Source organism: Cygnus atratus, chromosome 4 (genome assembly GCF_013377495.2).
Source record: "Cygnus atratus isolate AKBS03 ecotype Queensland, Australia chromosome 4, CAtr_DNAZoo_HiC_assembly, whole genome shotgun sequence".
Lineage (NCBI taxonomy): Eukaryota > Metazoa > Chordata > Aves > Anseriformes > Anatidae > Cygnus > Cygnus atratus.
Window position 1 is genome coordinate 68,455,176 of NC_066365.1, and position 27,401 is coordinate 68,482,576.

Consider the following 27,401-nt stretch of genomic DNA (forward strand, 5'->3'; position numbering starts at 1 on the left):
CTAATGAGGGTTCCCTGTCTGAATTTTCCTCTAAGAGAGATCCAGGCATGTCAGATAATATGAAGTAAATCGAGTTATATCAGTTGAAGAAAACAAATTCTTTTATATTTGTGGCTCTCATTTTAACAAGATAATGAAATTAGTTATATAGTGGTGATTTCTTTGCAAACAGTGCTTAATATCTCAGTATCTGTAAAAAGAAAGAACATTCACAATGACATGAATGTAGGGCAAAGTGCTTCAAACTGCTCAGCTGAACTCAGAAGTGCTACCGGTCAAATCAAAAACTTTAAAAAATGCTTAGATGCATAAGCATTGCTGTGTCTGGTAGCTATAGCAGTATTCTTCCATTGCTTGCAGACTCCAGTGAGTCTGCAAGCACTGCAACACTGTACAGAATTTTTATATCTACTTGTAAGAGGTATCGTCTATGGTAAGTTTTGCACTGATTTAATGCAAGCAAAATTTGAGCAACACTATATGTATTACCTCTTCTCTCATTAGATCAGCTTTCTTCTTATTTTCTTGAGTTACATTCTGATGGGCTAAAACTGCCTCTTCATGACTCAGTTTCCCTTGAAGCCTCCTACATTCTATTTCAGCCAGTTGCTCCTCCAGATCTTTACCACGCATCTGTTTTTGCCATTCCAAGAATTCTGATGGGTCTCCAGCCCCTTGTAGCAAGTTTTCAATTCTGCAAGAGTGAAAGAAGAGTATGTCACAGTAGGGATCTGGCTCTCCAGCCCTGCCTTGGTTTGTAAAATCAGTTTGTTCTGACGTAAAGTGTTTGATCTCTGCGGAGAAAAAAAGTGGTTGTTGCTAAGTCACTTCACAGATACATTTTAATTCCAGTCTAAGAGGAATTCCTATTACGAAAGCCTGGGAAAGCTGGGCAGGAAAAAAGTGCATGAGGGTGTGAAAGTTTTCAGAACAGTAAAGCCCCAGAAGAGGGCTAACTTTATTTATATATGTATTCTCACAAGGAGCAAGAAGAATCAGGCCAAAGGTATGTACATTTTCTCAGAGGATTACTTTGCTTAGAGAAAGAACAAGAAACTTTTCTCTTTGGCAGTCTTCTTGGCCACTTCAACATAGAGAACTAAAATCTTTTTCTGCTTAATTCTATTTGTTTTGTATTTTGTCAATTAAATAATCCTTTAACATGTAATGAGGCAAAGAAGTATTCAGTTATTAAGAAAAAAACACATTCTTATTTTTTGTGCTTGGTTGACAGAGAAGCATAGCAAAGCCCTGCAGCAGGCCCCTCAAAGTCCAGCAGCAGAGGATTGAATGAGCCAAGAATTTGGGCAGAGACACAAAAATGCAGCGAGTTGTGCCTTACTGTTGCTCCCCAATGCATATATATGTATGTGTTTGTTAAATGCAGCTGAAGATTACATCTCATGAATACAAAATAGTGTTAAGTTGAGGGGAAAATCTCTTCCTTTACTGAGTGGAATAAAATTCTGCCAGATAGAATGAACAGTATCATGTATAATAGTATAAAAAAACCTCAATATGCACACACAGCTGTTAATGATAGGAGGTAGCACAACCTGAGTGATGTGTAATATCTTACTGCTAAAATCCTGATCCATATATCAAAATTTGCTAGATCCAAAAACTAAATCCAACTTTAGGCAGTCAGTCCTGGATTTAAAATGCTAATATTTAGTCCTTAGCCTGCTAAGTTAGGTGGATTAGTAATAATACTAAATAAATATGACAATGGTATAGGTTTTATCTTTGTTAAAATTATTATTGAAAATGTTCTGTATTTCTAGTTATAGAATACAATCTGCAGTGTACATTCAGAAGTCAATCTCTCCCTAATTAACATCAGCTGAAAATCTGTGCCACTTAGTCAGGCTTCCTTATGTCAGAGCCCTAAGAGCACCAAAAGGACCTGCAACCTTTTGTTCCCCACTCCTAGGATTTAGTTTTATGTGTTCAAAGACAGCTCCGTTGTGTTGCAGCTGTACAGCACTGGATCAGAATGCAGTGAAAAGAGCTGTGTGAGGAAGAGCTGTGAAAATTCTTATGTGTGTGTGGACTTTCTTCCTGGGAGCTGCATTTCAGTTTGTGCTAACGGCCACTGTCCTTGCCTAAGCTATGTTGCAGGTATGTGTATGCCCACCCTTGTACTTGCTCTAAGGATGTTGTCCTTACATGCCTTGCTGTCACTCAGCTCCTGGCTCATTTGCCTGGTGGAGCAGCACACTCTTAGTTCTCCATGACAGCTCACTGTGATAGAAATGGACAGGTATTTTTATATACGGATAAATAAGTTCAACTATCAAATCTGGCATTTAGTTCCCCAGAAACTGTCAAAGAAAATGAAGGTATATGAAATGATTTGGCTTAAAATATATGCTTCTTTTATAATGGACAGAGGTAAATGTGCATTTGGGACATTATTTATTCTGGAGAATTGGAATAAATATAACAAGTGATGCCTATTGGACTTTACAAGTGGACATTACCCAGAGTGTGAAATCAGAACACAGTCACACTTGCACAGCATCTACAGCAAAATGACTTTAATGTAGACATTCATTTTAGACTACTTTTCTCTTTGTCAGCAATATTTATAGAATAGCTTCCTAATGTCTTACAAGAGATCCCTTATATTACTTTACCTGGAGTTTACCTAGTTATTTTCATGTGGTTAATTATTCTGTAACAAGGGATGTGAAAAATAATCTGAGAAAGATGCTTGATTGTACCTCTTGAGCTCCTGTTCCATTTTCCGCTGATAGAGGGCACCCTCCCTTAAAATAGCTGCTGCATTTAATTTAATAGGTATATTGTCAATCTGTCAAGAAAGGGAATGTATATACTATCGTTAGTAATGTAAACCATAAAACAGAGTATAAAAAAATTTCAATGGGTTAAATAAATCGACCTAAGACAGCATAAATTTTGCTTAAAGCATTCATCTAGCATTAATCTGACATTCACAATGAAATTGCATGCTGTTCATAAACCACTCAAGCTGCTTAAGAAATCAGCAAAGTCCCCCAAGTGGATTATAAATTTGTAATCACTCTTGGACCATGTCAAATCCCTTGGAATGTGTTCACTTCCTTTCATTTGTTCAGTGCTCATATACATAGTGTGCATGGATTCCATCTGGGTTGAACACAGAAAATAAACTGCTTCCAAAGTTAAATATTTTGTGTGCCTATCTCTGAGGGAAAACAAGTTAGCCAAAAACATTAAAGTAAAACATGAGCAGTACCTCTCACACAAAGGTCTCAAAAGTTTTTTGCAAATAATCACTGTTTTAACTTCCTAATATTTCTAAGACAGCTGGTACTATCAATTGCCATATCCATTTGCTAGACAGAGGCAGCAAAGTTCTCAGTGACTCTCAGTCTTCATGGTACAAGTTGGACTAGATCCTGTGGCTGCTCTGTAGTTCTTCAAGTACTGCCTTAGGACTAACTTCTAGACAACCTATAAATACTGCATGAGGAAGGGAACGATCTCTCTTCCAGTTAAAATGCTCCTTGAACATGTAGACTGTTCAGATGACAAAATATAACACCTTTGCAGATGTATATAATTAGAACTGATCAGAACCAAGGCAAAGCAGTGCAAGTGGGATCAGCACTGGGATCATTCTTGCAGAAAACAAAGTTTAGTCATAACACATTTGACCTAAGTCCACACAAGTTGTTTAGAATCCAAATGTCTATTTAAACTCCAGATTAACAACTTAATGAGTAGCTGAGAAACAGATGCACAGAATCACTAAAGCAAATACTGTATGTACAAATATGTTCTGCAGTCTCCTGAAACTTACAAGCTAACTGGAAAAGCAAAGGGATATTTTATACTTCATGTTAATTAGGCATGTTGAGGATAATAAATGCATGGTATCACCTAGAAATTCAGTAAGTAGAATTACTGAGTTTTCCACATTCAGAGTTGGAATGGAGTTGTCCATTTTAATGGACAAAAATTAATTACCTGCCTATTTCTTGGCAAAATGATGATAACTCAAAGAATTTAGGACAAGAACCCCAAACAATGTATTCAAAGATGGTTTTAAAGAGTAGGTAGACCTTCTCACAAGGTATTTGAGGTCACAATACAAACACAGTTTCCACATTAAATTATTCTGGATATGAACTTGAACGGTGAACAGACCATTTTCCATATTTCCATATGTGCAGTTCTCTGACCCTTGGAAACCCTAGTGGAGAAACAATCAGTATAGTGGATTTTGTGACCTGACTATGTGTCTAAAGAACACAAGACAAACATCTAGACAGATTGTATATTGCATATCAAACAGTTATTAACTGGAATCATTGCTCTTCATTCTTTAGAATCTCATTTTGAAACAGTGATTTATGGATAGAAGATTCTTCTGTCCCTCTGCTGAGTTCTTAAACCATAGGTTCACAATTCTTGTTTCCCTGTGGGCTGTTCTTAATCCTCACCATTTTACATAAAAACTTCTCCATTTGGAATCAAAAACATTGTTGAAGCAGTATTTTGTTGTGCAGCTGCAGACAACTTACCTGTCAGCGTTCTGAGGGAAACCACCAGGCGATGACTGCCCTGACTGGCCTCACCTAGGACCCTTTGTCCACTGGTCCAGGAGTCCCACTTCTGCTCAGGTCTGGGTGTCACTGCTTTCCTGTTATGCTGGAGGTAATTCTGCTCCTTGTCTCTCCAGCTCTGTCTCCTGCTGTCCTTACTGGACTTCCAGCATGGACCTGGGTTGATGTTGTAGCCGTGTCTCCTGACTGGAATTCCTGGGTGGATCCTGGACCTTGCTTTGTCTAAGGATCGCTGGCTGTCAGCAGAGCCTGTCACTATCACCAGCCTTGACCTGTTCAGATACTGTAGCCTATGTCCTGGTTGCTGAGGGTACTGCCTGTGCTTTTATTAACCTTGGCTCACAGTTTGTCCTCCCTCCTGGAGTAGCCACACTCTTGTTGCTCCCTGACCGTTTCCTTGTGGATTGTAAAAGGTCCATAGACCTTTATAGCCTTAGCCCCAATCCATCCCGTTCTCCTGCACACAGAGCCTCGGGTAAAACCTTGGATTCCAGTAGAGCTCTCATTACCACAAAATTTGTGTTCTTTTACTCCGAAGTTTTCAAGTACATCTAGCAATGGAATCTGAAATGTTACTCACCTTGCTTTGGATCTTTTGAGCCCGGAATGCTGGCCTACTCTTCATACCGTTGTGTGTGCTCTGCAGTTCAAACCAAAAATACATTTTTTCATTTCAGAACGAGAATTTCAAATACTCAGCAGAAGAATATCAGATCTTTACTGAAAATCACTCTTGGATAATCATCTACAGTAACAACTATGATGATGGAATATATTTTGTGATTGTTATATCCTCAAAAACTTGCTATATACATCCAATGCAGTGGAAATATTTCTTACCAAATAACCATGCAAACATGGGTGCAAATAAAAAGTTATTGCAAAGATTCTTTGATTTCCATAACCTTTCTTGACTAAAATAATACCAAAACCAGTGATGTTTCATTTGACTATTGATTTCTACGTATAGATCATGAATGTATTCAGCTCTTAACTGACACAGATACTGGGAAGACAAAATACAGTGCCAGAGGATATTTAAAAAAATATATTAAAGTGGTAGAATTCTAGCGATGGTTATTAATTTCATTTTACGGTATTACTGATGTGAATGTGTATGGATATTATGGGGATGAACACAGGGAATAGAATATGCAAATGTGATGAATATATAGTTTGGTGACAGAGTTGCAAATGGGGAATCAACCAAAGCAAGAATTCTGTATGAATTGGAGTGTTACTGCCTCAGCTTGACTGCTCCATGACCTTAAAAGTCAATGGAAAAATAATATGTGGGTTTAGAGGAATGTTGCTGGTTTGGAGACTTGTTGTAGTATCATAGGAAAGCTCATGGTCTCAGAATTAGCAGAATAATAAAGTAGGACCAGAAGAAAAGGGGGTTGTGCATTATGGATGCAAAGAAGCAAATGTTAGTATGTTGTATAATCTGAAAATAATATGTATGTGAACTGTCCACACAACTACAAGTTGTGTGACAAATAAAAATTTTCAAATACTTTGCAATATCCTTATGCACCTCAGCCATTTTTCATCTTCATACTGTGTAAATTGTAGGTCACAAAGTATTTTGTAGCATACCTCTCCCTTTTCTGGATTCGTGGTTGCACACTTGAACTGGTTAGTATTTGCTTTCAGAAGCAGATCCTAGAATTAAAGCAATTAATTTAAGGAGTATGGTACATTTAAATTCTCTAATAATAATTTTCTAACTGAAAAAAACCCTGCAGTACAGATCAATATACTAATTTGTTTCCAATGAATGAAGCCTGGACTTAGCATTTATAAGAATTTTCATTCCTGATGAAAGACTTGTTGTAGGCAAGTCTTGACTGTCTACACAGTTCTACCTGGTTGTATCCTTTGCATAGGGCATCAGGCCCTTTGCTAGGTCTGCCCACGTGAAAGATGTTGCTCATTCAACTTCTACTTGAAAGCCTCATAATCATCTATGGCACATCGGTACAATAGCTAGTAACTGTTTGCACATAGCTAATAAATGATGGTTTTGCTTTTCTGTTAAATAAGATGACTATGATCAGATCTGAGCACCAAGGATTGCTCCAATGGGCACATCCTTAATACTAATTTTGTCTGTCATTTCAAAGGAGGAAGTAAAGGCAGCCACATCTCCTGTTTCTGGATATTTCTTTTGATTGTAAACAGTAATCTTTAATCCAATCTGTGAAACACAGACTAGATTTTCCAATATCTTTCTGGTGGTCAGCTGTCCATAACATCAACACTTCCATAACGATACTGAGTATAGCTTCCTCCCTTTTAAAGCTCCTCAGACACAGTACTTATACATGCCATCTATAGCTGTTGCGAAAATGCTAGGACAAATGGCATTTCTTAATGCATATTTCTTTTAGGACCCAACATTTCAGCTTGTTTAGCAAACAGTGTAGGGAACTGACCTTTGGGAATGCTTTGGATGCCTTTTATAACATTCCAAAGGCAACAAAAACTGCTGTTATTGCAGCTCTGATTTCTGTGGTGGTGTTCTTCTGTTCCTTATATTCATGCATTTTCCCCACTGAAGAATGTGGCTGGTAATTAAGTGATTTTACAGTTGTCATAGATGTTTGACAATATAGGCACTGTGATATCCTGCTTTTCCTCCCCAATTTCTCTAGAAAGTTTGTACGTACAAATGAGCATACAATGTGCTTTCTGTACAATGTAGAAATAATACAAGGATAAAAAATAATGCAGTACTGTTTGATAATTAAATACCAAGCGATGTGATGGGCCAGCAAAAGGAATGTAAAGTTTATCCCCCTAGAATCTATCACACATTAAAGTTTTTACTATTTTACCATGGTTTAGGGACAGAATCCAATGCCCTTTCACAAGGACATGCACAAGGACATATGAAGAGCCCAGAACAGTGATAAATGGTCTTGTACTAGCTAGTGAAAGCTAAAGTAAGGCATTTTCAGAATGGAGGTGGGAGAGCGCAGATAAAAACAAGTCAAATAGCACACCTTTTATCACACGCCGTGATTGGGTTGGATATGGTGATTACAGAGTGGGAAGGAAGAAAGAAAGTGGGAACTGACATTTAATTAATTCCCTTCCAAGGAGAAGAAGGCAACAATCCGCTTTAACCATGATAGGAGCTAACGTATTGAACAGGTTTCATATCAAAGTTTGGATCAATTCAAATAACTAAATCTGTGTCTTTCTGTGAGGGCACTTACCAGGCCCTCCTTTCTCTTGCTCTCTTAACATACAGACCATGTACTCTGCTTCTTTACAGATCCTGATGACTTCCCATTCTCTCAGTCCACTGAAGGAATGAGTATGGATTCCACATGAAAAAGAACTCAGAATCTACTGATATTTTAAAACAATAATGACGTGGTTATTTACCAGTTACTATAGAAAGCAAACAAAAATATTGAACATATTTCATATTCTGAAGCCTTGATTATTAAGTGAATGCCTTAAATATCCACGGCTTGTGGGAGTAAAAGAGACAATTTCAAGCTGGTGAAGTGAAGAAAGTAATTGTGTTTCTGCTACCTTACATAGTTATTTGCATAATCCCTCATGTAATTCTTGTGAATGTAAGGTGACCTTAATAATAAAAGGTGGATCTTAATAAATTGATAATGAAATAAAGAAGATGGGCAAAGGGTGATAGAACAGAATAGAGAATACAGACCTCATGACTTCAGAGAAAGTGCTGTGACCTATTAGCTACAAACGCAAATATGTTTCAGATAGAGTTCTTAGATTTGTGAAAACTGGTACAAATTGCAGAACAGAGAGTTTAGAATAAAGAAAACACTGGAACAGGAACTTAATACACTTACTTCTGCTTTTTGTCGATTTTTTGTTTTGATTTCCTCTAGTTGCTTTTTTTCCTTTGGAGGCTTGTAGGTACTTGGAGGAACCTAAATAAAAAGGCAATAATATCCACAATATGGGATATAAAACATTCAAAGTGATATATTCTTGCAGGGAAAACACCACATTCACCTTTACTGTAAAACAGCTGCAGTTATTTTTTCAATATTGATTCTTTTCTATCAGTGCCAGCATAGAAGCCATGGACAGATTCCAATTAGCTGGGACCACCCAGGCTTTTCAGACCTGTGCAGTGTAATATAAGCCCTGGACGAAGGGCCAGAAAGAAAGAATAATCTGAAACTAGTACAAGAAAGGCTAAAGGAATAATAAACACCATAGGCCCAATGAAGGGGAAAAAGAAGTTGCCAGAAGAGGAAAAGTTCTGTCTGGCATGTCATAAATTTCAGCTTCATAGCATTGACAGCCAGATAGGGTAGCTGTATGAAGTTAAGTGGTGGAGCTCTTTGGCACAGTGTGTGTCAACAAGTTTATGGAGGGTCCAAAGAAGTTTGGGGAAGAAAAATACTTTGAGGGTTATTAAACACCCAGGCACTGCATTGTAACTGAGGACGTCTTTGAGCTGAAATGTTTGGAAGCTGAGAAAGTTGTCGGGGAAAGCAGCAACTATGCTTGTGTTATCCCTGTGCTCCTCCTAGACATCTGGGTTTGGCCACTACTGGAGAAAAAACACCAGGCAAAAGGGACCTTCTCTCTGGTATACAGTGGCTGCCCCAAATTGCTTGTAAAGGGACATCATTGGAGACGGAGATTAAATGTTTGGAGGCAGAGGACTGTGAGGACCCTCCCAGCATTAGTCAAAAATTTGGGAAAGCATTCATATGTCAGAAAGTGCTACAGATAAAACAACAAGGAAAGATTTATAGTCTGGCTGTCCTATGGCTTAACAATGAACTAGGCAGAAGGGCGAAACGGGACTGCATCATTTTGATCTAGGCTTAGGCTTCTGGGGCATTTCAGTATTTGCGTAAGCAATACATTTTGTGCAGAAGCAGAACCTGGAAAAAGACTGGATGTCTCCTTCCTGTGTGGATGAGATAGGCCACCAGCTTATGGGGCATCTGCTTAAATACTTATCTTGCTATAAATGTTCTACCTCCATTAGAAGTTACAGAATTAATTCAAGAGTTACTGGGAAAAATCTATAATCTGTATTGTTCTGAAAGTCATTTCAGGGAACCGAGGGGATCCTAACTAGCTTTACTGGACTGTAGAAAGAGCTATGCTTTGAAGAACTCGTGTTTTCTACTGCCTTTGCTATTTGACATCATTATCTACAGGAAAAAGAGATGCACAAATAGAAAAGGCTAGCAATTAAATGCATGGGTGAGACTGCTTAAGTATTTTTGTGAGCTTTTTAAGTGAAGTAGAACTGAAAGTATTTCCCAGCAGTATCTAAATTTTTTTTATTATGCTTTTATGGATGGAGAAATTAAAGCCCAGAGAATTTGCAGAGGGTTGCACAGCAGTGAGTATCAGTTTCTTTCAATGTTCTTCCTAGTCATGTACTTTACCTACAAAACTGTACTCATCTGCCAGCGTGAGTTGAAGATCTCTCTGCAGAACTTCTGTGCTTATTCCAAGTAATTTAAGGAGGCGACTTTTCAATAAGATGTTTCAAAAATGATCCTAGCCTTGTAATTTAGCCTTCAGATACCATGGTGATGAGTACCCACCAGACAGACAGAAAGACAACACAGCAATTACCCTTTATAACAATAAACAATGTGCAGTTGCCAGGCGAGGACAAATAAATCACTCTAAGCAAATTGCAAATTCCAGCAATAGGGAGATCAGCAAGGCCAAACTGTACCTACTTAATCCTAAAGTGAAAAGGAGGGGCTGGGAGTAAGGCACACCAAGCTTGCCTTTCGCCTCCAGCGTGTGGCCAGCTTCACCTACACTTTCCATATTTTCTTTCTTTTACTGGAGGTTTTATTTAAGGAGTAGGTATCACAAGAAATTTAAGGAAGAACAAACTGGCATGGTGTACTCACTGAGCTGACACCATGCATGGATGCAGAAAGGAGCAGAACTAGAGGCTTTTTTAATTGGCCCTGAAACAAATTGCTCCTGAATGCATCCTTCTGCAGCCCTGGATAAACTCCAGCCCCAACACAGGCTAGTTATTGCCTTAAATGTGCAGAGAGACACATACAAGGAGAATGACAAATGATTTCTAAGAAATCAGCTCAGTTTTGTTTAACCACCCCCAAAATACATACCCTAGTAGAAATACCTTATATTGGTTTAGATGAGGCAACTTAACAATGACAAGAGAAAATAAATTTCAGGAAAAGGTATGAGAGGGAAATATGCAAAATGATGAATAAGTACTTTGAACTTTGGTAGTGATCAGAATTGTATTTTTTTAAGCTACTGTTATAAGATAGACAAGGACAGGCTAATGCAGTGCTTGTTGTTTTAAGAGCTTGTTTTTATACAAAACAAGATCATAAAGGTAAATATATTGTTTGATCTATAGATTTGTAAACAGAATAATCTGTATTGGCCTTTTAATTATTTTAAATAATCGAGCAAGTCCACTCATGAAGCTCAGCTGAAACAATAAAGAAATTAATCTCCCTGATCTTTAATGAATGTTTATGACGATGAATGAGGATGAGTTATGAGGATGAATCCTAACCTTCCAGGCCTGTGTCACCTCAATGAAACATCCCAATGGCAGTGGAGAGTCCCATCTCAATACTGATCACTGAGTACGACAACTACCCTGTCTTCTGCAATAACCCACCTAGAATCACAGAATCATAGAATATTCCAAGTTGGAAGGGACCCACAAGGATCACGGAGTCCAGCTCCTGGCTCCACACAGGACTACCTATAAATCAGACTGTATGTCTGAGAGCATTGCCCAAATGCTTCTTGAATTCCAGCAGCTCTGTGCCGTGACCACTGCCCCAGGGAGCCTGTCCCAGTGCCTGAAATGTGTTTTCAGCGTACAAGACAACAGTACTATTCCTGAATTCATGTAAACGATACATCCCATCCTACTCTGCATTTTATTTTAACTATGCTATATAATGCAATGTATCGGGAAGAAATACCTAAAATAATAATCTTATTAATCAAAATTAAATAATTTCACCATAGGGATGCAATGACTTCTCAGTAGTTATTGCTTAAATCCAGACGCCTCCATATGAATTCATGCAGTTGTTTCAAGTGGAGCAGTACTCTGCCTGTAGTTAGTGTGACTGCGATATTCCCAGCTAATATGCCACATGGCAAGCTCTTTGACAGATGAATGAGAACCATGAGAAAAAATGGATATCTCAGAAAACTAACAACTTTGTGAGAAAATGGACAGGAACAGCAGATTATGGGATATAATCTGGAAGAGTTTTATTTCTGTGCATTCCTCTCAAATAGATACAACTCTCTGCCATGCAGCAGCCAAAACTAAGGCTTGCTCTCACATTCCTACATCTTTGTTGACATCTGGGCTGACTTTTCTCTGCTGAAAGTACAGGATCTAAAACAGGGATGCTGGCAACAATATGGCAAATTAAAGTAAAGCTTAATTTGCTGAGATACATGCAGAAATGAGCACAACATATGTCACTGTTACGCTAATGGTTTTAGATTCACACAAGCTTTTAAATTTGCAGACTTGGCCAAAATGTAAGCCAAATTTAGTATAACCCTAACAACACAAAAGAACTTCCGTAAATGCATCTGTGTTAAAGCAAATTTATTCTGAGAGGGGCTGCACATTATAAAGGTACTAAAATGACAGCAATATGACTCATTCCGATACTGATTAAGTAGTTATTAAATGCAGTTTTTCAGAGCCTGGTATTAAGCTGTTTCAATGTAAAATCCCATTAACTGTATAACACACTACCATTAAATTGCTCTGCCATCCTAAGATGTAAATGGTATCTAAGAGCATTCAACACATGTATTATTTAAAACCTGAAGTGTTAATACAAGGTGGCATATACTGCTCAAAACTATGGCTTCCAAGCTCACTTCCCACTGCATTTAAATATAGATGGTTTTGGAGTCTTTATTAAGTTAGTCATAGCAACTTGATCCCAAATCCTGTTTGCCTTTCCCAAGCGAGCTAACTTTAAACTAATTGTGTGTCTCTGATTTGTACCAGTGTAACTGAGTCAGTATCTTGGCCAGTTAGTAAAATGAAAGCTTAGCATTTCGAAGACAGTGAACTCTCATTTGTATGTAAGCAATAAATTAAAATGGAAAAATATTAATTTAAGAGATTCAACATGAATACAAATAGCAAGGAATAAAAATCTAGAGTCCACTTCATGTCCAATGAAATTGCTCAGTTACTTATTTAATGAGAGTTCATCTACAAAAAAATAATCCATCTAGTTTATACAATTGTTCAGTTTAATATTCTTTTCTTACCTGCTTCTGTGCATTATCGAAAGCAAACATTTTACAAAATCCACGGACTATCAGAAACCTTTTTATCATGCTTTCATCAGTTTGTATCCACTGTAGCGTTCTACCTCCAAGAGATGTAAACCAACTACAGGAAACAACCTTTTCCCTTTCCTTTGTTTGGCCTACAATTTGCTTACACAAGTTTCACTGAAATGAAATGAATTAGCTATTTTTTAGAAATCTGACCTTCAGTAACAAATAAATCCTCGTTGAGTTCTGAAAGGTTGTAGATTTTCTACAGTTATTTTGAAAGAGACGATTAACTCCCTTACCATGATTTTGTGCACAAGATTACATAAAGCAGAGTATCTCAAAAAGCATTAAAAAAAACTCACAGGTGGACCTTTTTCCAGTACTGGTATTGGCAGAGGTATAGGAATGGCACGTGGTTTGGGTACGGTCAAATTAAACTCCTTTGGCTGAGTGACCGTTGAAGTCTTGACAGTGGTAGTACGATTACTTAATTTATCCGTGAGGTGTTCAATCAGTTGCTGTACTTTTGGCTGCCATCTTCAAATAAAAATAGATTATTCAATTTTATTTCATTTTTATTCTTTTGTACACACTTACAATGTAGTATATGAGCTTGGCACAGTTGCGAATTCTGCAACACTTTCAGCTATTCTGTTATTTTCTTTTTAATAAAATTAACCCATGAATTTGTACGTATGATTTAGTTGGATTGTGTTATTTCACCTCTTGATAGATGCTAGTCCAGTGGTGAAATAGCCACAGTTTTTACTGAATAAGCAATTATGTCACCAGTCTGTTTTACAGCAGGACCAGACTATGAATCAGAAAATCAGCTGTCAGAAGCAGAGTACATACAGATGAAAAGACTATGAACAGACAGTGGTCTAAGTACTGCCATTGTCATCATCTGACAGACACATAGATCAACCTCACAGCCCAGGCAGTTCTAATAAAAAATAAATATATAGAAAGATGTGTGGAGTTTGGCAGAATCAGCAAATGAACCCTCAAAACAAGTTGGTGACTGTGGGGCAGATGTTTTTGAGTTCTCTGTGTTTGGATTTTTGCTTGTATAAAGGTTCAAAATTCTTCCCAGGAGTGACAGGAAGCTACAGAATGCAAGGTAACACACAGACAAGTTATCAGGGCTGATTTTGGTGACAGCTTCATGTCTGTTATTGCTCCTCCATATTTATTCTACCCTTAAGTACTACACATGCAATGGAGTTTTCCCAGAATTTAAAAATCAGCTGATGATGCAAATTTGCACTGACTTCTTTACATGACTGTTAGCTTAGCTAGCACTGTCACTGTTGGATGAGGCTTATGAGTAACTTCCAAAATAATGCAGCTCCATTAAAATAAAAGGAACTTTTAAATTACCCTCACTGATGTTAGAAAGAGGAATACAAAGACATATTTAAAAAAAATTAAACTACTCAACTGATTAAACTGATCAGTGCATCCTCAGCCCCTTGCAGGAAGTTTCAAACCCAGTGATCAAATCTGGTCTTCAGCATTCCTGCACAGCTTACATGTACTTCTAGGCAAAACACTTGTGCTTGTGACACTGAATGCAATTGAGTGTGAAGGACGGTTCTCACAAGCCTACTATTAATGAAACATAAGCCATAGATTATATTGCTATTCTGTATCTCTCTCTGTATCTTTATATTCAAGCTGCAAGCATACTTTATAATTAGAATTACTACTCTGGAATTTATTGAGACAAATTCTGACTTCAAATACATCCCCATAATTCCTGTAGGACTCAGTGGAATTGTATTTCAAGCCAAATCTATAGTACTACATTTGCTAATTTCATATAATCTAAAGAGAATCTAAAGGGCTAATTGTGTCGACTGACATGACAGAAGTAGATGCAAATTCTTTTTCAGCTGACATTGTTTGTAACAGTTCTGTCTAACAGTGTTTGCCATCATCTGTGTTAATCTATACTGCAGTGAGGAGGAGGTGTGATTGCAGCCACCTAGGTGTGCCCATGCTAGCTTTAATTTCTCAGTCTTGGGCAAAAAAAAAAAAGAAAACAAGCTGCTGAGTAACTTGAGATTCAGCTACTGTTTCTCCATGTGAAAATGTTCCAGTTTGGCAAGGGTATTCAGGCTACTGTATCACCACCTAACACACCTGGCATCTTAGAGCATTTAAACCATTAAGTGATGCTGCAATTGTGTAAATCAATAATAATTTTAAAAGACTTGTTTACATGCTTGTCTGATTTGCTCAGAAGGGATTTTATGACCATTTGCATAAACAAATCTGAGCATAAAGCCAAGCTCATGAAAATCAAACTTTTTTTTTTTTTCCATGTGCTTACTGTCACGCAGATGGTGAAGTGACTTATGAGGCTGGAATCGAACTCTCTAAGAGAATTTAAACCTGCTAGTATGATGTTTGATCTATGCAGGGGCACTGAAAAACAAATGTACAACAGCTGTGAAAGGACTTCTCCATGAGAGAACCTTGCCTCTGGGCAAGTAAAAGGGATTATAGTCTCATGAAGACAAGAAAGGTTCTCAGTGACTTCAATGGCAGAAATACTTTAACAGCAAATCAAATTTTCAGCAGAAGCTTTCCCCAGTGTGTTGCATTTAAACTTTGAGGTGACCACAGGCTACTTAAGTACTGACTGCTTACCTTAGCAGTGGATCAATCCAGTTCTCCTTTACATACAGCGAATCGTAGAACCGACTCCATTCATCTTTTATCCATGTGTTCAAATACAAGGCATTGAAGAAGAATCTAAGAAACTAGTAATAAGGGATATGTTTTAAATATGGATACTAAAGGTACGAGGTACATAAAACTACAAAAAACATGGGTTTGTTACAAATACTTTTGAAGAACTTGCTTTTATTTTACCCTGTATTTATAACAGTGTGCTTAATATTTGTATGTTTTTCTTAGTTCTGCTAGGATGGCCTCAGGTCTTTCAGCCCTATTTTGTGAAACATTAATAGATACTAAAATATTTTAATGGTCTAAAAAATCTAGTAGCTACAACATGGAGATGTTTTGATGCATCTTTAAGTTGCTTCAAACATCGTGAAACAAAAGTTTTTATTAAAAAATAATTGCTACTGCAATGCACTGATTTTAGTCTAATTATACAGTAGAGTTTTGAAGTCTAATATTCCCGTAGCCAACTCCTGATTATCTGTAGCTGGATGATCCACGGTGCCCACAAGTATCTCAGGCCTGGCACTGTACCTGAATTGCTTAAGATCCTTTCAACTCCCTGGGAACTTTGTAGAGGGAAGTGGTGAGAACTATAAACTGCTATACAATATGGTTTCTTTTTTTTATTGAAATATAATTAATTGGCATATTCCCATTAAACTAGAAAGCTGAAATTTGGCACACATATACTGTAGGGCTCTACATGCTGGAGAAGTGGCAATTAACATTTGAACTTTTGTTTTCCACTGGAGTTCACCAGAAGGTCAAGAGCCTTTCTTTAAGACTTGAACTGTTCAAATAGCCTTTTGAAACACTCCTGAAAAATGGCACTCAGATTCAGCATGTATCACTGACAGCAATATAAATCCCAAACTTGAACCTGAACTTTTTCACTAAAATTATTGGAAATGGAAGTACAGGCAACCATAGAATCATAGAATATCCCCAGGTGAAAGGGATCCAAGTATCACACTAAAATAACCACAATAATAGAAAAGATCCCTATGTATGTCCCATTATGGGACATACTGGAAAACTGTGTGCAGTCACTTGAACAGTTTCCAATGGAGACTGCAGGACTTATTATTTCAGACTTGGCATCAATCCTGTCTTATTTGGGTTGTTTTCTACAGAGCCATATAGGTCTTCATATAGAGCTTTTTGATCTGGAGGACTAGCAGGCAGCTTCTTAATTCACACGTGGTGCCAGGCTCAAGATGGCTCAGCCCCATGAATAAGTCAGCTACAAACAATACAGATTTGGCTCTAGGTGTTTGCTGCAGATGTTCAACAGGCATAGAAATCCTGCCACTTGAAATCTATAGTCTTGTTGTGACCATTTCCAAGGAATTAGCCTGCAAATTTAGTCTTATTTTCACCTGTTGCACTTTTGGTAGAGTTAAATGACTGATCAACAACCAAATGTCAAAGTGAATACTACCACCTTGGATTATCATTCATGTTTAGAAATTACTGTTCTTCCCCAAAACTGCAGCTGCTGTTGTATCAACACACTGTCCAGAAGAAATTTCATCTCTAAAAGCAGGACTATAAATTAACTGTCAAATTGTGACGGTTTTTTTGCTGTTTCCAAGTTCACTGGAATTTGCTAGGTATATGATAAACGAATGCATTTCATCCCATTGTACTAGAAACTTATTATTTCCTCTTATGGAGGACCTTTCTCTACAATACATGCATCTTGGCTTCCATTTTCCACATAACATAATCATTTGTGCTTATGCAATGTATAAATAAAATGTGAAAAGTTCGTAGTCTCTAAGAGAATCGATGCACTGCATATACACTACTTCTAGCAGTTATCACAACAAATATTACATCCAGGTATCCCAGGTGTAGACATGATTATAGACCCAGAGAATCATGTCCATTGCCAAAGTACTCTTCTTACCTTATAGAAGGCCTCAACTATACCCAAAGTTTATCAAAAATGTGTTTTTAAACCCCATGTGTGTAAGCAAGTGTATATACAAGGGTGGATTGAACATGAGCATACTTAAAAAGAGGCAGACCCTGAGGGTAGAAGTAGTTTCAAATTTCTGGGTATTCAGAGAATTCATAGAAGAAGCTGATGTGGAAACACTGCAGGTGGTGTTTTGTAGATCCTCCAGTTTTCTTTCATTGGTTTTTGTCAAGTTGAACTCCTCCTCCCTCGCTGTGTCCTCAGTATTCCTCTTACACAGCCTACTCCATCCTCAGAGCCTTCAATCAATTGTCTATTACATTGTCACATGAAACTAAGCCTCTGAACTATTGTTATTTGAGCTCTCCCTGACTGATCTTTTCTGTCTAGGTCTTCTAAATATTTGCTTTAATAATCCTTTACAAAGTACTTGCAACTACCTCTTCAAGGCAGATGAAACTAATAAAAGCATACAGTCAGTGATTTCTGGCTGTTGTATTAAACAGCTGGCTATGATCCCTTGAGGCCTCTCACTGCAACTCCAGTTATGTTCTCCTTATTCACATTTCACACTGTATTAGGACAAATGGATAATTCTGTGATGGATGGATGCTATGACGTATTCCTATGAGCTACAGAGTGGTTAACTGTGTAATCAGATAGTTATTGGGACGTATATTACAGTGTTCTGTGTTTTAGTCACAGTCCCCAGAGAAATGCTATAATATGGATATGCTCAAAATGCATCATGTGGAAGAAGACTTGGAATGCTGCCCTGGAATGGTTATCCAGGCAATGCAGGGATTGCCAGTGGCAATGCAGGGATTACCAGACATTGGTTCTGACCCTGGGCTGTCTGGACCCAAGTCCACAATCTTGGCTTTGATAATTCACATCACAGATGGCGAATCTGGGCAGAATCAGGCCCATGAAACCATAGCACATTTCATTTCTTAACAGTAGAAACTTCTGTGTTTTGTGAACTGAATTACTAGGAAAAATACCTTATATTTCTGTTTTCTCTTTGGCCACACATGACCAAGGTGTCAACCCCAATATTATCAGTCTGTGCTTTTATAGCAGCAAAATACAGCTTGAAGTTCTCAGATTTCTGTTCAGATATTACCAGTATCTTTCTCCTTAGAGAAGCCATTGGACAGTCACTTTGGTAACAGCATTATTCTGTTTACTGGTCCTCTGTCTTTAATGTTCCAAGCCCGAGAGTTTCACTACTCACAAAGCATGATAAGCCAGATTAATTTCTCCTCTGAAAGTGGTGGAATTACAGCAGAAATTGTATCCATTTTTACTATTTTACCTTTCTCTGACTGTGGTAAGATTGAACAAGGGTGTAAAACTTGACTGTTTTGTAATGCATTTGTACAGGTGGGCTAAATTAATGCCTTGCTTATGAGAATTTGAACATGCCCTGCTAATAGTCTCTTAATATGTTTTTATACAGCGAGATTATTTCTAAAAATGAAATGAAACAATGGGAAGTTTCTTCTTCTGGGATTATCTCTACATCTGTGAAGTCATCTTTATATTCACAACATAAGCTTTTGATTCTTGAGTTAAAGAATCAACTGCAAGAAACCGTAGATTCAAGTTCTCCATACAGATCAGCCACTACCTGAGAATGAGATTATTTTGGCTGTACGCAACCACAGATATTTGCTGTAGTAGCAAAGGCAATCAAAGAGGTTCCTGTTCACTCTTCTCTTCACCTGTTGATTCTTTCACTATTGTTCTTCAACTTGAAGTTGAATGACCTGTAAGATTATACCTTTTAACTGCAACACGGAAATGAAAAGGAAGGCAAGAAACTCTTTAGAAGGCTTTCCTACCAAGAAATAGTAATCAGAAATTCCATTTTGAGGATCCTGATTTGAAGCTCTGGAGAAAAGTGTCCTAGCCTGGTCCCAGATACTTCTGCCACTGTTTGACCCAGCTTGGATTTATTTTGCCCTTTTATCCTCCAGGAGGCTGATCTTGTCCTACTATTCCTACCTCATCATAACAGCAATAACAATACCCGGTTCTTATATGGTAATTTCATTTGCAGATCTCAGAAATTCTTTATAAAAGACTTCACTGCTGTTGGTATAAATCAGAATGTGAAATAGAATGAAACATGTTCTTGAGTGCTAGAGGGAATATGCTACTTATTTGCATTTTTTTACAAGGCAAGTATGAAATTATAAACCCGTTTACTTCAACTTTTTATTTCAAGCATCTTTTCTCTAACATACAAACCCTTAAATTTTATCACAGAAATAAAAGAATAAAATGTATGAATAATAGAACATGAAAATAGGCTTGAGCTAGCATGCACAGCTAAGTTCTTAGAAGAACAATCCTGCTAAGGTTACAAAATTGGGTTTTATCCAATGATTCTGTCAGTATAAAATCACAAAGAATTCTTGCATGTATTCTTAATGTTACAGAATAAGCTTATAATTTTCTGTTCAAGCAGATGAACATGTATGAATGAGGTACCATTATTATTCTGCCTTGATATTATGCCTAAATGAAAATATTTGAACATACACCAATCATAGGGAAACACTGACTTTGATTCAAATGGATTCCGTCATGCAGACCCGTAAGGTCTACTCACACAAGTAGATCTCATTCATAAGAACAGTGCCTTTAATTTCATGAAGACTACTAATTTGTGTAAGATTTATCTGCACAATTAAGAAAATTCCAGTCAGCCTGTAATGTGCAGAAACATTTCTCATTTAATCCAAGTAAATCTTTTCTAAGTAAATATACATGAATAATTATTTTTCATCTCAACCGAACTCAGATACAAAAGTCATCAGGCAATATCTACAGGTCAGCATCCTGAAGAAGAATCCCAAATTTCTGACAACTTCAGGCTGTTGCTAAGGCTGCAAATCTGCCTTCTGCTGTTTTTGTCACTGTTGCTGGGGGACCAAATGCTGCTTCTAAATCCTCTGTTGCAGGTGCATTAATATACTCTAGCATTGCTTTGCAGACAAAGGACCTCTTGTAATGCAAGAGAAGAAAACCTAGATGCTGTGGTGATGAGGATCTGGTAAGATACTGAAGTAAGCAAAATTATATCTACAGGAAAAAAAAAAAAAGTAGCAGTTGCAGATCATCACACATGCAGCACTTCCCTACCAGAGAAAAATTATTCCAGACAAGGAGATAGAAATTGTCTGAAGTAAAACGTCAGGGTACTGACACGTAAGCCATATAAAGCTAGGTGAATGGAATCAACAAGAGATAACTGTCATGAAGTGGGAAGACTGTGTTGCTGGCTGAATGAGCTCAAGATGCATCCAATCCAGTGGCTTGTTTCTAAGATGTTTACCAAAGAAGGGGCTGGAGAGCATTTAGACAGAGAGTGATTTGTCTGTCTGTCAGATTATGATAATTCTTCTAGGCACTTCTCTGTTTTTTCTAGCAGTTAATGAAATATATATATATATTTCCTCTCAATGGAATTAATAAAAAACATTCCATGGTAAGCCCATCAAAACAAAGTGACCAGAGGGCTGAGTGTTCCTAAAAGCATTAGGCAGACAACCTAACCTTCCTTCTCTCTATGTATTACAAAGCAACTGTACTTATGAAAAAGACACAGGCATCCACATGAACATTCAGTGTAATCAGAATAAGGATAAACCATAGCCTTTTGAATATTAATTACTAGAATTTGCCTATCCCTTGAATCTCACATTTATATAGAAGCCTATACACTTGTTATTCAAACATTGTGTTTGGACATGCTTTGAAACATCCAGATGATCAAAGCTTACATATGTATGTCACCAGTAATTTAATTTTTAGCCTATTTTCCCAAGAAAACAGGGCTTATGGGAAAGCATTCACAGTCAGTTTATCCCTCTCCCTGACTTTAAAATGTAGCTTTAAAAATAATCAGCACTTTCAACCATTTTGAAAGAGAAGCAAAATATATTTACATTTCCACAAGTTTCATGAAAATTAGCAAACAAGTAGAGGAGAGAAATCCAAACCGATGACTCCAGAGAGGAAAAGGCAGAACTTTGTTGTCATGATTTCTATTTGGCAGCAATGGAATTGTGTATATGTTGTAATGAGGTAACTGCTACATGTATAGCTCCAAACAAGCAACTGTGCTTTTTTGGAATGGAAAAAAAGCAATGGAAGGGCAAAAGGCTTGATAAGCAAAGCGGCAGTGGGTTGTTTAGGGAAAAAAAGAACACAAATTGGCAAGAACTACAAGTTTCAACAGATTCATTGTGTACAGCAAAAACTTCTACTGCCTGAAGTCAAAGAACAAAAGCAAGCAGAGCCAAGAGTGAGTATGTAAGCTAGAGGGACAACAGTAAACCACATGAACTGTAGATCCCATATTTATTCTACTTTCTCAGATGATAAAAAATACATTTTAACTTGATATTTGACTGAATATGAGATAATCACCGCATAAGTACAGAAAATCAAGATTTTTGTGATAAGAAAATAATAATTTCCCATTTTATTTCTGAATTTAAACTGAAAGTAACACTAATTTCTCAATTTAAATGATCTTAAAAGTTGAGAATTCATCTGATTAATCAAACACAATGAAGAAAACACTAACTGTTGAAAAAAATTTGTACTATCATTACCTTATGCATTTTTGCGGTGTCCAGAGATTTCACAATTCTGCTGAAGTGCTGAAGACCGAGCTCTTCTAGTTGAAAAGTTGCCAAATAGCAAATAACTATCAAAAGATAAATATATTTAAAATGCAGCAGAAAATTCTAGTAAATATATACCTTATAGTCAACATGCTCCAGGATTTAGATTGTTACTTTATTTTTAAATAGTCTTCAGTATTGCTTATCTACCTGGGCAATATAGTGCTTGACAATGAGAAATTGTAATAGGAAGTCATAATATTAACCCTCTGTTCATTACTAGCATTCTGACTACGCTGTGGTTCATATAAATATGTTATGTGTTTCTTGAGTTAGATCTAGGCGAGCGAAAATCTACCATTTTATGTAGAATGCATGTAGAATTTTATGCAGAAATTGTAACAGCTGAGGATCTGTCCACTTACACAAAAAATGTAAAACAAGTGTAGTTATCCAAAGTCATGCACAGAGGTCCTCTGGATGCCTGCAAATATCTTTTTGCAAAACTGGGAGATCTACCAGAGCAGACTCTGGAATCCTCTAAAATCCTGCTGTGATTTTGCAGTCATTTCATTCTGCCAACATCACCACTAAAACAAGCAGCTCTGTCAACCCCTGAATGCTTGTTCCCATTCCCCCTTTTACTTCCTGGTGTTTCTTCTCTTGGGCAAGTACAGTCACCCACAAAGCCAAGTTAACTCAGGCTGTGAATTTTACTGAAGCAATTTCTTGATCAGTTCACTGGATGGCTGCTGAACACTTGTTCTAACTCATGCGGGTGAGAATGAGTGGCCAGTGATGAAGACACAGGCAGCCCATTTCTTTCGGTAGTAGTACCATCTTATACACCAAGTATCTGCATACTCCATCAGCGAAATTCAGTGTTAATCTGGCAATAAGGCAGGAAAAATAGGAGTCAAAAGGCTCCTGACAGACAACTGAAAAGTTTCTGAAAGAATTACATTGTTGAATATAGCTCTCTTTTGATGTAACCAAAATTTTCAGTGTAAGCAAGCTTATTCTGGCAAAACTTAATGTAAAGAGATGACATAAAAAACAGTTTTGATATTGGATTTTTTGACGTATTCTGTTTTTAATATTGTTAGAGAGGATAGCTCTTATTATTCTGTTACAAAATCAGAGTTAATTATATAAAACAAAAATTTCAAACATAAAATATCATATCTCTAGTATTTCATTTACCTTTTTTTTTCAAGTGACCATTTTGCAGTAAATGTTGTAATTTTTGTTTTTATTCTGAATTATAATAAAACCAAACTTTAAAACTGTGGAATTCTCTGGGAAGTCCCAATCTGATTTTTGCGTCCCCTTCTGGCATGTATGCAATTTGATACAGGAAGAGTCAGTGCTTTCAGATTTTAATGGACCTGTAAAGTTCACGAGTTCCTGTATCCGCTTTTATTTGACCTTATTCACTTGGATCAGACTTCGCTTGCATTGCAGTACTTTAGCTGCCACCAAATAGTAATGAAGTAATCAGTAATTCCTGACCAATATGCTGCAACCAACTCAGTGTATCGTTAGACTTCAGTCGTGTGCTTTAGCATAGCAACATATTTAAGCAGTCTTAGTAGAGTACACATTTATCTCCTACAAGCTTTATTAAATTCAAATCTGCTCACACATAGCAACAGCCTTTATAAGCAGCTTTGATCATTTAAGTGTCAATGCAGCTTGGTAAAGGGAATCACAAGCAGCTTAAAAAAATCTAAGCCAATGACCTTAGACTCTCAACTTGTTGATAAAGAAAAATCTTCCAGAGTCTCCCCTTTGCCCATGATTAATGGAGGTTTTTGTGTGGACCAGTCCTGACAATCCAATTACAGCAACACTCAGCTTAAAGTTGTAATATATGTGCCCCAGACACTGAAAAACATGGCTTTGCAGAAATGGAGACAATGAAGCATTATCATTTAGAATCAACTCAATATACCATTAATTTAATCTGACAGTTTAGGTTCCATTTAATTTGTTATTTGATTTAGATTTCTATGCTTTTCCTGGGACTGTGGCATTAGCAACCAGAATTACAGTTAAAATGCAATAGCTTTTAGAACATAAAACGTAGATGTATGTATATTAATTACATTTTTAGTATTTTCAACCACATTTTTAGTATTTTCAATTTAAACCGACTGGACTTTACAAAGTACCTACAAAACTTCAGAACATGTAAGACTCAGAGAAAAAATGCCAGTGCAATTCGTGATTCCAATTTCTTTACGGACTTTATAACTCAACCTCAGTTATATTAAGTTCATAGCACAAAAAGATTTAAAGATGACTTTTTAATGTATTTCTTAACGCCTGACATCATTTCTTAATGCCTATAACATCAATGATAGTAACTAGTCTGATTAACTAGCTCATACTATCAGATGTAGTAGTATTGTAACTGATTTTAACCAAGTCGCTAACAAAAGGAAGATAATTGACTTATCTCACAGAGACAAGACATAAATCTATTTAATGTTATTGTGATGGCCACTAATGAAAAAGTCCATGTATGGATAGAAGCAATGTATCTCCTTCTGTGAGACATGCTGTGTTCTTCAACAAACAAAGCTTTGTTATACAGTTTCACATCTGAATGGCAGAGGTATTAGATTAGAAGGCAATAAAGGGAAAACACCGAATAATATTTTTTAAAGTGATAGTTGAGCTTTCAAGATATTTCTTGTAGTCAGTGATGTCATTTTCCACCTGCATGTTACAATTAGCTTAATCTTCTGGCATATTCTGCAGAACATTCTTAGGTAAATATTCAGCTAACACCTGTGAGAATCCAGACTAAATAACAACCTCAGGATTTAGGCTTTAGATCATAAGGCCATGCGAAAAGGTCCTGTATTTCATGCTGCACTAGGCACAATGATAATAAGACCTGCACTAATACCATATTTTTTAAAGTTTTGTGTTAAACACATTTGCTGTTTTAAAGAAAACTTACCTACATAGAGATTACGCTCAGAAATCAGACAGTATTTCCCATCCCGAACAAAAAAGGCATTGACTACTACATCCAATAAGGATTTATATTCTATGCATCCAGCTAGAGTATCCAATACAAATTTTTCTTCAGTCACATTAAGAGTCTATAGAGATACAAAATTAATAATGATTAATGCATTTTGGAAAGAAAATGTTAGTTGTGTACACAAAGAAGTACAATCATTTTAAGGCAATCAAAAACCACAAACACTACACAGCAGTGCCTTTGTAGGGCTGACATTTCTAACACTACCAAAACATGGGAAGTTGTAACAAATTAATGGTCCTTATTTAGTAAAATGCAACCTCCCCCAGTACTAAACTTCCAGCTGATCTGCGGACATGTGAATTTAGTTAAAAGGCCCTAATATGTGAAAGTCAGCAGTTAATGACAACAGACAAAATGGCAGACAATAATGATTCTCTGACTTAAAGAAGTTAGCCAAGAAAAAAGCTAAGTCATCTTCTGAAAAGATAGTTCACATTCAATATATGATCTCTCCCACTGATTTGAGATGTGGGAACAACTGACCTGCAATGACCAAAGATCAACCATGCCTAGTAGGCTATCGCCACTAGCATCATAATCACTTTATTTGTCTAATGTAATACAATTCTATTACGTATTATTAGTATTCAGTATTATTAGGGGCTGCTAGAAGAAAGTATGTGAGTCTTCTGATGCATGACACTATGTAGGGCTTTGAGACAGGGCAAATACATGGCAAAACTTTAAAATTACAGTTCCAGTTTTTAAATGTAGAAAATGACATAGAAGAGTTCCAAGTGTTTTTACTTAGCTTGTCTTTCAGAGCAAGTACTTTTTTTACTAGTCCTGCTCCAAAGCCAAGTTTCATTCCTTTTTACATGCACACTGTTGCCTCTGTATAATTGTCTACAAATACGTATGTATATATACTCACAGGCACACATATATGCAGGCAAAATTACACTAACACACGTCCTTTGTAATTTCTTTACTGCCACTGAAATTACACTAATATATCTGACTCTAACAGAACTGTAATAGACAACATTGCTAATAGTACACATCCAGAAACAGAATCAAACTCAGTTTTTGTGGGTTTTAGGTCTTTAAAGCTAGTAATAGTTAAAATGATATACAAAACTTTACTTCTATAACTGAAGTAATCAGGTATGACTTTGGATATATTCTGTGACCCATGTATGTTGGGTAAGAAGAAACAAGAAACAGTATAGCCAAACTATACATTACATAGAGACACTGAAGCTTTACAAAGTCTGTTGGGCATCTAGAGACTGAATGCAAGTAAGCAGGATATCACCTTCATTCTTCATTAGGGCTCCAGAGAAAGAAGAACTAATAGGCTTTGGTTGAGATAGCAGAAAGATAAAGGGGAATGCAACTGGGAAAATGGAGCCAACAAGAGTGAGATGGCAAAAAGGGAGTAGAGAGAAAGGAGTGAAAAGGAAGGTAGAAGAAAATGGGAGATACGGGAGGGTTTGGATGGAGGAAGGACACAAATGGAAGAGCAAAGAGACCAAACATATCTGAAAAAAAAGATGATATATATATATATATATAAAAAATTGATGGGAAGCATGAACTGCATCTTGCTAAGCATTGAGAATTCTTGTGAAGGATACCCTCCATTCCAAATATACCTTTTCTGGATTTAAGGAAGATCTTTCATGAATGAAGGCAGACAGAGAAAATCCAGAAATCTAACCACCCACTAAATATTTAAATATATATCCCAAATTTGACATGAGGTATCTGAGAATTCACCGCAAAAGGCAAAAGCAAACACAAACACCTGAAATGCAAAAAGAGAGAAATAGTTCAAACAAAAGTAAGACTGTGGCATTTTGAATCTAAAATGATGGGTCCCCTTGAACAGATGATTTTGTTCACAAGCAGATCAATCTGCAAATAACAGTAGCTCTGATGGTAAAGAGAAGTTCATATTAAAATTAGACAAGCTTGCTGGAAATATGCCCCCGAAACCTCTTACAACTACCTCCTCTAGAAGGCTAGAATATAAATAGTTCTTAAGATATTTATTTGATCAGAATCCTTGCATTCACCTCCTGAGTATCCTATGTGTACAAAGTCCTCCAACAAACCAGTGCTTTTCAAGTGTACTTTCGAGAGAGGAACAGAAGCAGCCAACCAGATGGCAATGGGAAGACACCAGTACCCAAGGCATACCTCCTGCACAGTTCAGACTACCCAGAAAAGAGCAATTGCTTATTTAC

At 36.9% G+C, this 27,401-nt stretch overlaps 1 protein-coding gene across 7 annotated transcripts in view; it reads right to left on the reverse strand.

The window, feature by feature from the left end:
- The window catches only part of CFAP99 (cilia and flagella associated protein 99), a 57,601-nt gene that overhangs the window by 19,292 nt on the left and 10,908 nt on the right, over nt 1-27,401 (reverse strand). For all 7 annotated transcript variants that reach the window (XM_050710570.1, XM_035547453.2, XM_050710569.1 and 4 more), the window contains 9 exons: nt 25,120-25,264; nt 22,137-22,231; nt 15,540-15,652; nt 13,244-13,418; nt 8,417-8,497; nt 6,174-6,239; nt 5,155-5,214; nt 2,727-2,815; nt 490-694 (listed from right to left, as the gene is read on the reverse strand). In XM_050710570.1, the coding sequence (XP_050566527.1) occupies nt 490-694; nt 2,727-2,815; nt 5,155-5,214; nt 6,174-6,239; nt 8,417-8,497; nt 13,244-13,418; nt 15,540-15,652; nt 22,137-22,231; nt 25,120-25,264 (1,029 nt within the window). The remainder of the gene's footprint in view (nt 1-489; nt 695-2,726; nt 2,816-5,154; nt 5,215-6,173; nt 6,240-8,416; nt 8,498-13,243; nt 13,419-15,539; nt 15,653-22,136; nt 22,232-25,119; nt 25,265-27,401) is intronic.